This window comes from Pempheris klunzingeri, chromosome 20 (genome assembly GCF_042242105.1).
Source record: "Pempheris klunzingeri isolate RE-2024b chromosome 20, fPemKlu1.hap1, whole genome shotgun sequence".
Taxonomy (NCBI): domain Eukaryota; kingdom Metazoa; phylum Chordata; class Actinopteri; order Acropomatiformes; family Pempheridae; genus Pempheris; species Pempheris klunzingeri.
This window is the reverse complement of record NC_092031.1, coordinates 484,794-496,174: the sequence shown is the minus strand read 5'-3', so window position 1 is coordinate 496,174 and position 11,381 is coordinate 484,794. Positions and strand designations below refer to the sequence as shown.

General features: G+C 51.3%; 3 protein-coding genes across 3 annotated transcripts; all 3 read right to left on the bottom strand.

Moving 5' to 3' along the window:
• Positions 1-1,174: 1,174 nt before the first annotated feature.
• LOC139220126 (microfibril-associated glycoprotein 4-like) lies at positions 1,175-4,253 on the bottom strand. Its single transcript, XM_070852196.1, has 7 exons — positions 4,245-4,253; positions 3,367-3,465; positions 2,828-2,989; positions 2,647-2,685; positions 2,476-2,572; positions 2,236-2,403; positions 1,175-1,428 (listed from the first exon to the last, which is right to left on the bottom strand). Exons 1-7 carry the CDS (start codon positions 4,251-4,253, stop codon positions 1,175-1,177), a joined length of 828 nt encoding a protein of 275 aa, XP_070708297.1.
• Positions 4,254-4,497: 244 nt separating this feature from the next.
• LOC139219771 (leukocyte cell-derived chemotaxin-2-like) lies at positions 4,498-5,793 on the bottom strand. Its single transcript, XM_070851725.1, has 4 exons — positions 5,651-5,793; positions 5,161-5,272; positions 4,750-4,901; positions 4,498-4,672 (listed from the first exon to the last, which is right to left on the bottom strand). Exons 1-4 carry the CDS (start codon positions 5,673-5,675, stop codon positions 4,506-4,508), a joined length of 456 nt encoding a protein of 151 aa, XP_070707826.1. The 5' UTR covers positions 5,676-5,793; the 3' UTR covers positions 4,498-4,505.
• A 456-nt stretch (positions 5,794-6,249) lies between these two features.
• bbs1 (Bardet-Biedl syndrome 1) lies at positions 6,250-10,997 on the bottom strand. The gene is made up of 7 exons (XM_070851724.1): positions 10,749-10,997; positions 9,435-9,841; positions 8,745-8,927; positions 8,255-8,386; positions 7,973-8,079; positions 7,777-7,897; positions 6,250-7,461 (listed from the first exon to the last, which is right to left on the bottom strand). The coding sequence occupies exons 2-7, from the start codon at positions 9,810-9,812 to the stop codon at positions 6,631-6,633; spliced, it is 1,752 nt and encodes a 583-aa protein (XP_070707825.1). The 5' UTR covers positions 9,813-9,841; positions 10,749-10,997; the 3' UTR covers positions 6,250-6,630.
• Between the last annotated feature and the right edge of the window lie 384 nt (positions 10,998-11,381).

Below are 11,381 nucleotides of genomic sequence, written 5' to 3'. Positions count from 1 at the left end.
CCAATCAGAGGACGCTTCTTTATAGACTGATACCGACCAATCAGAGGACGCTTCTTTACAGACTGATACCGACCAATCAGAGGACGCTTCTTTACAGACTGATACCGACCAATCAGAGGACGCTTCTTTACAGACTGATACCGACCAATCAGAGGATGCTTCTTTATAGACTGATACCGACCAATCAGAGGACGCTTCTTTATAGACTGATACCGACCAATCAGAGGACGCTTCTTTACAGACTGATACCGACCAATCAGAGGATGCTTCTTTATAGACTGATACCGACCAATCAGAGGACGCTTCTTTATACAGACTGATACCGACCAATCAGAGGACGCTTCTTTACAGACTGATACCGACCAATCAGAGGACGCTTCTTTATAGACTGATACCGACCAATCAGAGGACGCTTCTTTATAGACTGATACCGACCAATCAGAGGACGCTTCTTTATACAGACTGATACCGACCAATCAGAGGACGCTTCTTTATAGACTGATACCGACCAATCAGAGGACGCTTCTTTACAGACTGATACCGACCAATCAGAGGACGCTTCTTTATAGACTGATACCGACCAATCAGAGGACGCTTCTTTATAGACTGATACCGACCAATCAGAGGACGCTTCTTTATACAGACTGATACCGACCAATCAGAGGACGCTTCTTTATAGACTGATACCGACCAATCAGAGGACGCTTCTTTATAGACTGATACCGACCAATCAGAGGACGCTTCTTTACAGACTGATACCGACCAATCAGAGGACGCTTCTTTATACAGACTGATACCGACCAATCAGAGGACGCTTCTTTATACAGACTGATACCGACCAATCAGAGGACGCTTCTTTACACAGACTGATACCGACCAATCAGAGGACGCTTCTTTATAGACTGATACCGACCAATCAGAGGACAGACTCTGTACATTTGTGTTTAAAATGGCAGCGATTCACCATCATTTGTGTTTGTGAGCAGGAGGATGAGTGAGCGTCCAGACAGAAAGACTCAGGAGACAAAGTGAAGACATCAGATCTCAGCAGCTTTCTGCTCAGACTCTCATTTATTGTCACAGCTGACACATTATCAGACTGATGGTGTTTCCAGCTGAAGCTTGTGTGTCACTACATGCTGACGATATTCTGCTGTACGTTGGTCCTGGAGAACTACTGCACAGGCCGCATCTTCATGCTGATGGCCTTCAGCGAGTAGTCGTAGCCTTTCCAGTGTTCCCAGTCCACCCCAATAGCAAAGTGGGTGCCGTCAGCCCCCCAGCGATAAACCCCGTTGGGATTTGTATCGTGACAACTTCCGTACCAGAACGCCCCCAGGAAGGTTTTGGCACAGTTGCGACTGTCTGTGTCCTGGTCTTTGTCGAAGGTGGAGAACTTGCGTCCGCTGTGATGACGCAGGGAGTCTCCTGCAGAAACACAAGTCAGGACGCAAGGAAACAATAATGGAGTCTGAACTAGATCTACTTCCTGTTTTTACAGCCTCCTCCAACCTTTAACTCAGCACCGTCCTCCAAAGTGTTCCTGCTAACAGCTGCTGAGCTAACAGACCCTCCGCCCCCCCGCAGACTGCTGACGGTTACTGTGGTTGAATGAACACAATAAATCCACGAGGAGTCGGCTGTAGCGACCCGTGATGCAGCTGAGAGAGAAAACCAGCGAGCTGAGAGGCTGTTAACACCCCGAGTGTGTCGGAAAGAGTTTATTTAGTGTTAAAAGTGTTTCTGAGTTCTTATTCTGGCCCAGACCATCAGATGTTTCTCCAGGACTTTTAGCTGAATCAGTGCCTAAACCTAACCAGCCCGCCACTGAACACTGGCAATAACACAAGAAGTTCACAGGAAACAGACGTTAACAGGTGAAGCGGTCTGGTTTCCTGCTGGTCTGAGACTGGATCCATTCAGCCACATGAACCTGAGGAGGAACTGATCCTCCACATTAAAGTCCAGCTTAGAATCTGATTTAAACCAGGTTTAACGTGTTGGATGTACGTCACACACTGAAGGTGGTTTTATCTTCTTATGATTCTTATTATCTTGACGCCTCTTTTGAGTTTCTTGTTTACGGACTGTTTCTCATGTCATCGACGCTCCTGAACTCAGAGGGTTCGTTACTGTGATGATAGAAAGATGGAGGCAGAAGAGCCGAACTCTCTCCCTGAGCCCTTCATCAACACTTTCACTACAGATGATGTGGAAAGAGGAACACAAACTCACCTGCGCCTCCGTTGATGAACCCAGACACGTTCAGAGAGTAACCGAGGGACTCCGGGCCGACGGAGAACGAGGAGTAACGAGCGAACGCTTTGTTTCCTTCAAAGTCCTCCATGTCGACCAGCAGCTCGTACTTCTTCCTCAGACTCAGGTGGAAAAGAGTCTCCAGACCTGAACGCAAACACACGGAAACAAGTGGGAACGGGCTCAGAGGTCACATGACATGATGGTTTCCTTCCTCACCGAGCCAGTACTCTCCGGCGGCGCTCCCGAAGCCCGTCCGGTAGTGATCCCAGGGCCTGTAGAAGTTCACCGAGCCGTCCATCCTCCTCTGGAACACCTGCGGGGACATTTATTGTGAAGGTCCAAGAGGAAGTGATCGCACAGAAAAGAGACTTGAGCTGGAATACTCACCGTCCAGCGCCCCCCCTCTGAGTCCATGTCACAGTACACCTGCACACAAACACACTCTGCGCTATGAACCCTGGGAATGTGGAAACTCTTCTCCACATCGACAAACACGTGACGCGTTAAAGGAGCAGCTGGAGCTCCTGAGGAACGGCTCCTGCCTCCATCCCGAACACGTAGAAGTTACCTGGACAGCAGACGTGGCTCCGATGGGGTAGATGGTGAACACGCCGCTGCTCCGGTTGTTGTCATCGTTGTAGATGTCGCTGCAGTCCAGAGGGAGGACGAGCTGCTGGAGGCCGGCCAGCGAAGGACTGAGGAAGAGGAGGAGGAGGAGGAGGGACAGAGGCTGCAACACATGTCGTCATGTCACATTGTCACAGTGATCACCAGGAAAGATCACCAACAAAGATCACCAGGAAAGATCACCAACAAAGATCACCACGTTAGACAGTCGCAGCCACCTTCACCACGTTGATTCTTTAATAAACTAATACTTGGCATTAACACTTTCACTGCTGTTTCTACCCATGATCCTCTCTGTCCTCATCCTGGTAGGTAGTAAAAGTGTTGGAACTGGTCCAGTAGATCACCTCAGCCAGCAGCCACCAAACAGGCTTTTCTTTTTTTTGCAGATCTTGACATGGTGAAGGTGTCGCGTATTTCCTTTAAAAGATGTGGATGTGAAAGTGAGCGGTGACCCTGCAGACACGCTGACGGACTCACCTGCATGCTCAGAGTCCTGAAGTGAGCTGCTGAAGGTCCTGATGTCCGACTGTCTTTTATCCAGAATTGATCCGTCTTGGAAAAGCTGCTGTTGCTCAACTATAAAACAAATTTGCTCAGCATCTGGAAACAGAGCTGGAGCGTGTTTGTTCAGGTTACACCACCTGCAACACTACCCAGCAGCTCCCACTGAGCCAGAGGTCTGCACATCGAGCAGTTTTACCTTCCTGCTCTTTGTTTTTCAGAATAAAAGTGAGTTTTGTGACATTGTTAATTTCCCGTGTTGTTATCATTCGTATATGAACTGCTTTCTGTTTCCATGTTGATCGTTACTGCTCATGTCCTTGTTGTCAGTGCTAGAGTTGCTGTTATTATTGTGGTTGTTGGTCGTTATTGTCTGAAGAATATTTCACTCATCGCTGGTGCTTCTGCTAGCTTAAAGCTCCACCTGAGGCTGGAGGACGGAGCAGCTAAATGTGTGGATGTCAGTGATGTTCTCCAGCAGACTGAGGCAGCGAGGAGCTTCACTGTTTCTACCTGAGCTTCTTATTCAGTCTGTAGAGAGCAGCGGCTCAGCAGGGACTAGTTACCATCTCTGCTGCTAGGGGCGTTACTAAGGGTGTTACTAGGGGTGTTACTAAGGGTGTTACTAGGGGCGTTACTAAGGGTGTTACTAAGGGCGTTACTAGGGGTGTTACTAAGGGTGTTACTAGGGGCGTTACTAGGGGCGTTACTAAGGGTGTTACTAAGGGTGTTACTAGGGGCGTTACTAAGGGTGTTACTAAGGGTGTTACTAAGGGCGTTACTAGGGGTGTTACTTAGGGCATTACTAAAGGCGTTACTAAGGGCGTTACTAGGGGCATTACTAAAGGCGTTACTAGGGGCATTACTAAGGGCGTTACTAAAGGCATTACTAAATGCGTTACTAAGGGCGTTACTAGGGGCGTTACTAAGGGCGTTACTAGGGGCGTTACTAAGGGCGTTACTAGGGGCGTTTCAACGCTCCCAACGATGTTTCAGAGTTCCTGGTGATGAAAGAATCACAACAAAACTGCTCTTTGTATTTTATTCATTTCTGAAAGCGTTGATTAAAAAGCTTCAGCGTCGACCTGCAGGGAGGGAACGGAGGAGGGGGCGGGTCAGAAGAACGGAGTGGGGTCGCTGCGGTCGCACATCTGGACGTGGACGTGAGAGGTGATTCCTGGGTAAACGCTCTGCATGGGCAGCATGGTGCCGATCCTCTCCCCCTTCCTCACCGATCCGGAGGTTCGATCCGGCTGAACGTAGAACAGTTTGACACAAAGACCTACAGGAAACAAGACGACAGCGTCAGTCACGCGGTCGCTGAGGCGGTTTGGCGTGATGCCGGCGTGGCGGACCGACCCTCTCCTCGCAGGTTGATGCCGCTGTTGATGGCCGCCTTGTTGGGGTCGGTGTAGACGATGACCTTTCCGTGGAGAGTCACGTCGAACGGAGCGTAGACGGTCGATCCGTCGCTGCACACGATGTCCAGACCTTTGTGTACCCTGCTGCCACTGAAACGTCCAGAAAACAATGAATCTGATTCAGAGGCGAGCGGCGGCGCTCATGGCGTGATGACGTCGCTCTGACAAACTTCCATAGACTTTATAATCTGTGAGAATATTTAAGTTGGTCTCTTATATTTATAACTTATTTACTTATAACACTTTAATGTCAGAGAACATCAGAGGTTTTGGGAACGGGAACACTTTGCTCATAAATATACGCCTACGTTTCCCACGATGCACCTGCGTGGTCGTGTGGTTGTGTTACCGTGGGGCTCCGTAGTGTCCCGCCCCCCAGCTGTCCGAGGTCCTCCTGCTGTTGGCAGAGTTTCCACTGCAGAGCTGCCCGAACTTCACACCATCACACACACACAGCACAGCTACACACACACACACACACACACACACACACACACACACACACACACACACACACACACACATTGAGTCACCTCAGCTCTCACTGAGGAGGAAGATTTCTTTTATTTTACATTGTTGAGTCAAAATGTTGAGAATAAAGTTTAAAGATTCAACAGTGTGAAATTCATAATGAGCTAAAATCAGTGTTTCCTTAACGCTCATAGGACGTCTCCGAATGTTTCCCTCGATGACGACGACGACAATGATGATGATGATGATGATGATGATGCTCACCTGCTCTGGGCCTCACCTGCCGTCTGATGTCGTCCTGCTGACCTCACTGAGCTTCAGACATGAAACACGTTCTGCACAGAATCAGGATGAAGTCAGTTTCTCACCCAGAAGAATCAGGACTCGTCTCATCCTGAAATCCTAGTGTTTGTTCCTGGTCCTGATCCTGGTTCTGATCCTGGTCCTGATCCTGGTTCTGATCCTGGTCCTGATCCTGGTTCTGATCCTGGTCCTGGTCCTGGTCCTGGTCTTGGTCTTCGTCCTGGTCTTTTATTGAGGCTGATGTTCCTCTTTCACCACCATGGAAACTCCTCAGTGACTCATCAGGACTTTTTAATATTTCACAGCCTGAGGTTCATGCTCAGGTCACATGACCTCCGTCTGTTGACCAGCAGCAAACAGCAGCTGTTTACTGTCCTCAGCTTCACCTGAACCTTCACCTGAACCTTCACCTGAACCTCCAACCAGACAGACAGACAGTTTTTATCATAAAATAACGACTTTATCTTTCAGTGAATATTCAGCTTTTTGTCTCGTTCCTCTTTTGGTGTGAACTCTGGTTCCACGTGCTCGACCCCGGAGTCACGACGTGTTCCTGTGGTGATCGATGACGTCGTCCTCGTTAAGCTGAAGGTGTTAATTAGGAGCTCCAGAGTCAATGAGACTCACGAGACCCAGAGGACAACAGGTTTAGATCGTTCTTTATTTCACTTCATACAAGACTACATTTAAAAAACAGACGATTTAGATCATATTACAGCAGATAGATAAATAAATGTGTCTCTGAACTAAGCTTTTACCCCTGAGACCTGCAGTCAGCACACACACACACACACACACACACACACACACACACACACACACACACTCTGCTACCACTACAGTTTTAAACACAAACTTAAACAGACGTCTGATCTGAAGCGTCAGCAGCTCTTAAATTGGTGATTTTTTAAATGAAGTTCCACTAAGAAGAACTAAACCAACCAGCAAGTGGAACCGCTTCAACTTTACTCATCGTCGGAAAGTCATGTGACTAATCAATACAGTTGAAGTGTCATGTGACCGTAGTGAATGAGGAAGCGTCGTGTCAGTTGAGCGTCAGCCCCTCGCTGACGGGCATGTTGATGTGTGCGGTCAGCAGCGGCGAGCTCTTCCCCTCGTGCAGGACGAACACCTTGATGATGTCAGAGACGCCCTTGTCGCTGGTGCACTCGACGAAGGTCTCGACAGGGTAGATGAGCCCGGGCACCAGCAGCGGGATCCTCATGTACGGGTTCCTCATCCGGTACAGGCTCTCGTCGTACAGGAAGCTGATGGCGAGGTTCATGACGGGCCGGCACGCCGCCGTGTTCTGGACGTTCAGGGTCAGTTTGAAGGACGGGCCCAGGCCCTGCACCACGGCGTTCATCTTGAGCGGCTCGGCGAGGCTGGAGGACATCGGCGTCAGGCTGGACTCCAGGGCCTTGACGTAGGCGCTGGCGGCGGCGAGGCGCAGGCGGCTCAGGTCCATCTGGAAGGCGCTGTGCATGGCCACGCCGTTCTCACGCTCCCTCAGCGTCTGGTCCACGTACAGCTTCGTCTTCTTGGGCACGTTGAGCCGGACGCTCTGGGCCAGCGGCGGCCCGGGGGCGCTGTCCTTGTCATCGAACGCCGCCGTCCTCTTCAGGATCTTCACCATCAGCCCCCCTCCCTTGGTGGTCATGATGAGCGTCCCGTCCTCGCGCCCGTAGCGGCCGAAGCAGATGCCGGTGACCACGTCGGGCGTCTTGATGATGCTCAGCAGGTTCTTGTCGCGGTACAGATGGACCTCACAGTTGGCGAGGCCCACCAGGACGGCCTGGAAGCCCCTGGTGGGGAGGTCCATGGCGGCCATGGTGGTGATGGGGGCGGGGAGGACGGCCTTCCACAGCTTCTTTCCCTGAGGACACAAGAGACGCATGGACGGGTCACCTGTTAGCCTGTTAGCACGGTTAGCGCCGTAATGACTGAAACATCACCAGCGTGGTGGACTGTGCTTCGGACGTTCATGGTCCCCTCAGGATGAACTCGTCCATCAGGCCGACAACAGACCTTCATCAGCTGGATCTGCGGCTACAGCTAATGAGCTAACATTAGCACGCTAACACGTTACACTAAAGTGGTGACCATGGTGACCACTGGGCTCAGATCCAGACCTGCGGGGCGTCGCTGCGGTGGACAGACGTTACCTGTGGTCATGTGACGGCGGTCGTACCTTCTGTGTGAAGCCCTGCAGGCTCTCGTCGGTGCAGCCGACCACCACGTTCTTGCCGACCCTGACCAGCCCTGCGGGGTGCGCCGGCAGCTCGATGCTGTACTTGGGTTTGTCGGAGTCCCTGAGGAGCAGCAGCACAGACGTCAGGCCTACGGGAGCCTGGCAGGGTCACACAGCTTTGAGTTTGCTGCCTCACCTGCGCAGGACGTAGATGTTGCCGTTGCGACACGCCACCGTGATGCGGAACTCCACGTCGAACTGACCCGTCACGTCCATCATGGTGGGGGCGGCGGGCAGCGACATCTGCAACACGGTTCAGCGGTTCAAACATAAGGTCGACCTTACTGCTTACAGAGGCTTTCAGTCGCCTCGCATGGCTTTCCTCAGCAGGGGGAGTCGGCTCAGTCGCCGTGGAGACGCTTTAGGTTTGTTAGGGGGGAGAAAACAGAGATAATCAGACAGCTGCAGTATCGCTCACCTTGGCGAGGATGATGAAGGCCTCAGGGTCGAGGACGAAGACGTCGCTGCTCTCCGTGCCGATGACCAGGCAGCTGACGCCGTCCTCGTCCGCCGTGCTCTTCTTCAGCGTCCCGATGCAGGTGATGACCGTCTGAAACAGAGGACGGACCAAACATGTGACAGGAGCCGGCCAATAGGAGGCCAGCGTTCAAAACGGGGTCACTTTCAGAAGAGTGGAAACAACAGGACGCCATTTTACTGGAAAACACAAGTATTCCAACGGTTTGTAGCATTTCCAGGAACGTTTCCAGGAACGTTTCCAGGAACGTTTCCAGGAACATTTCCAGGAACATTTCCAGGAACATTTCCAGGAACATTTCCAGGAACGTTTCCAGGAACGTTTCCAGGAACGTTTCCAGGAACGTTTGAACCTCTTCTCAGGTGCTTTCTGGCTCTACACCATTGTGTTGCCATGGTAACTCAGACCACAGCGCTGTGGTGAGGTTTACCTGCCGTCTGATTGGCTGCTGTTTGTGCAGCTGGACGAACTCGTCCATGGCGTCGGTCTCCAGAGACAGGAACCTGAGCGAGCAGATGGACAGCGGGACATCGGCCTTCTTCCTGATGCTCTCCAACATCTCCTTCAGGGTCAGGGGGTCGATCTGACCCTCCCTCACCTGCTGCCACACGTCCTGACCAATCAGAGAAGCACAACATGTCAGCACATTAAAGGACCATTACACTGTTTCTGGGGCTGTTGATCACAGTAGGTCCACTAAAAGAGCTTGTTTGATCCACTGACAGGCTCAGAGTGTTATTTTAAGTGTGTGACAGCATCATGGAAAGGATCCCTACAGAGAGAGACCTGGAAGATCCTTTTGGTTTAACCACAAACAGCACACACACCAGACTACATTCACTAAAACAGGGATTTTAGAGAACAGGACACAGACAAACAAACTAACAGATGGAGGCAGCAGCAGAGCAGCAGCTCCTGTGTCCTGGGAGCTAAAATTCCTGTTTTTGTGAATGTAGTCTGGTGTGTGTGCAGAGAGCTGGAGGTCTGCTGAGGTCACATGATTTTTCTGCTGCATATTAACACCAGCTGCTGTAATTAGACTACCACTAAAATGGTGTGTGTAGACAGCGATATATATAATACTGTAGAAGTGTGTGTGTGTCCTGACAAACACACACACCTGCTCCAGCGCGTTGACCTCCAGGCCGGGCAGCGTGAACTTGAAGTAGGGCCGGAGGTTTTTGTAGACGTAGATGCAGGGTCCGGACGCCACGGCAACGGCGGGGATGCGCGGCTCGTGCAGGTCCATGAAGAAGGCGACGAGGCCGGCGGGCAGGTCCAGCAGGGTGCTCTCGCTCATGAGCGCCGTGCCCCGGTACACCTTCAGCTTCATGCCCGACGAGCCGGAGCCCAGGTCCCCCACCACCAGCCGGCTCTCCCCGTCCCCGCTCAGGTCTGCCAGGTCCACGCACGACGAGAAGGTGTACAGACCCGCCACCGGGTCGTAGTGAGCATCCAGCCACTTCCCGCCATCGCCGCTCGACTCCACAGACGACATCACGACGGCAGCAGGGGGGGAGGGGGCACCTGGACAGGTGAGACAACAAAGGGAGCATGACGTCATTATTACAGCTGCAACTAACCACCGATCACTTTACTGGATCAATCATCCAGTGTTTTGGTCCATAAAATGTCAGAAATGGTGGAAAAAGTGGAGCAGGTGACCTCACGTGACTTCAGTTTACTGCCACAGACCCAGACCCAGACCCAGACCCAGACCCAGACCCAGACCCTGCACAGAGACCAGGAAGTGTTCACTGTGGAGGAGCTGGACTCAGACTAGTAGGATGATCAGAGACCAGGAAGTGTTCACTGAGGAGGAGCTGGACTCAGACTAGTAGGATGATCAGAGACCAGGAAGTGTTCACTGTGGAGGAGCTGGACTCAGACTAGTAGGATGATCAGAGACCAGGAAGTGTTCACTGAGGAGGAGCTGGACTCAGACTAGTAGGATGATCAGAGACCAGGAAGTGTTCACTGAGGAGGAGCTGGACTCAGACTAGTAGGATGATCAGAGACCAGGAAGTGTTCACTGAGGAGGAGCTGGACTCAGACTAGTAGGATGATCAGAGACCAGGAAGTGTTCACTGAGGAGGAGCTGGACTCAGACTAGTAGGATGATCAGAGACCAGGAAGTGTTCACTAAGGAGGAGCTGGACTCAGACTAGTAGGATGATCAGAGACCAGGAAGTGTTCACTAAGGAGGAGCTGGACTCAGACTAGTAGGATGATCAGAGACCAGGAAGTGTTCACTGAGGAGGAGCTGGACTCAGACTAGTAGGATGATCTCTGACTGAAGGAGACCAGAGGAGACTCTGTGGGGCTGAAGCTGTGAACAATGAGATAAACCTCCTACAAAAATGTCCCCCAGATGAATCAGAGCTGTTTATTCTCTCTGATACAAACAGCTGATCGATAACTGACGCTCTCTCACCGTTGCCAAGGAAACGCGTCCCGTTAGTCTGACGTCTTCCGCCTTTTAAAGATGTTTCTCACGAAGCAGTTTGGCGTCTCTCCGGTAAAAGACGGTGGAAACTGTTTCACAGACTCAGATTTGATCCGGATCAAGCAGATCCTGATCCTGCTGCTGTTTCTGAGGCTCTAATCCACTAATCCGCTTCACACCCTCCTCCGTCACTCTGCACCGCCGTCCCCGGCTGATGACGTCACTATCACCCGCCGGAGTCAACTTTACTCCTGCTTTGTAGGAACTGATAGCAGATACTGTATAACACTGATAATGTGAGCTTTATTTAAGATGTTATGAAATGATACCCCGCACAACATCAATTCGTTCAAGTCGCACGGTCTCGCGAGATTGTATGGAGAGTGGGAACGAGATCTACGTGACGTCACACCACGACCCACCTGATTGGTCGTTCAGTACCAGTTTAAAAACTTGACCGCGGAGAGGACGAGCAGCCGGAGCTAACGGTACCGACTGTCTTTGGATGTTTTCTGTTTTAAATAACCCGCATGCTGAATAAAACACACCCAGAGTGAGTTACAGCGACATTAAATGTCGGTTTGAAGTGTACAGCTGTGACTTACGCTGACGTGTCGTTCT

Coding starts and splice junctions, on each gene's coding strand:
- LOC139220126 (XM_070852196.1), bottom strand. Junction 2,990..3,366: donor TCAGGACTCTGAGCATGCAG/GTGAGTCCGTCA, acceptor CATGTGTTGCAG/CCTCTGTCCCTCCTCCTCCT. Junction 1,429..2,235: donor GTTCATCAACGGAGGCGCAG/GTGAGTTTGTGT, acceptor GTGTTTCTGCAG/GAGACTCCCTGCGTCATCAC.
- LOC139219771 (XM_070851725.1), bottom strand. CDS start 5,675: ATGAGACGAGTCCTGATTCTTCTGG. Junction 5,273..5,650: donor ACGAGTCCTGATTCTTCTGG/GTGAGAAACTGA, acceptor GTGTGTGTGTAG/CTGTGCTGTGTGTGTGTGAT. Junction 4,673..4,749: donor CATCAACCTGCGAGGAGAGG/GTCGGTCCGCCA, acceptor TGTTTCCTGTAG/GTCTTTGTGTCAAACTGTTC.
- bbs1 (XM_070851724.1), bottom strand. CDS start 9,812: ATGTCGTCTGTGGAGTCGAGCGGCGATGGCGGGAAGTGGCTGGATGCT. Junction 8,928..9,434: donor AGGTCAACGCGCTGGAGCAG/GTGTGTGTGTTT, acceptor CTGATTGGTCAG/GACGTGTGGCAGCAGGTGAG. Junction 7,898..7,972: donor AACATCTACGTCCTGCGCAG/GTGAGGCAGCAA, acceptor GCTGCTCCTCAG/GGACTCCGACAAACCCAAGT.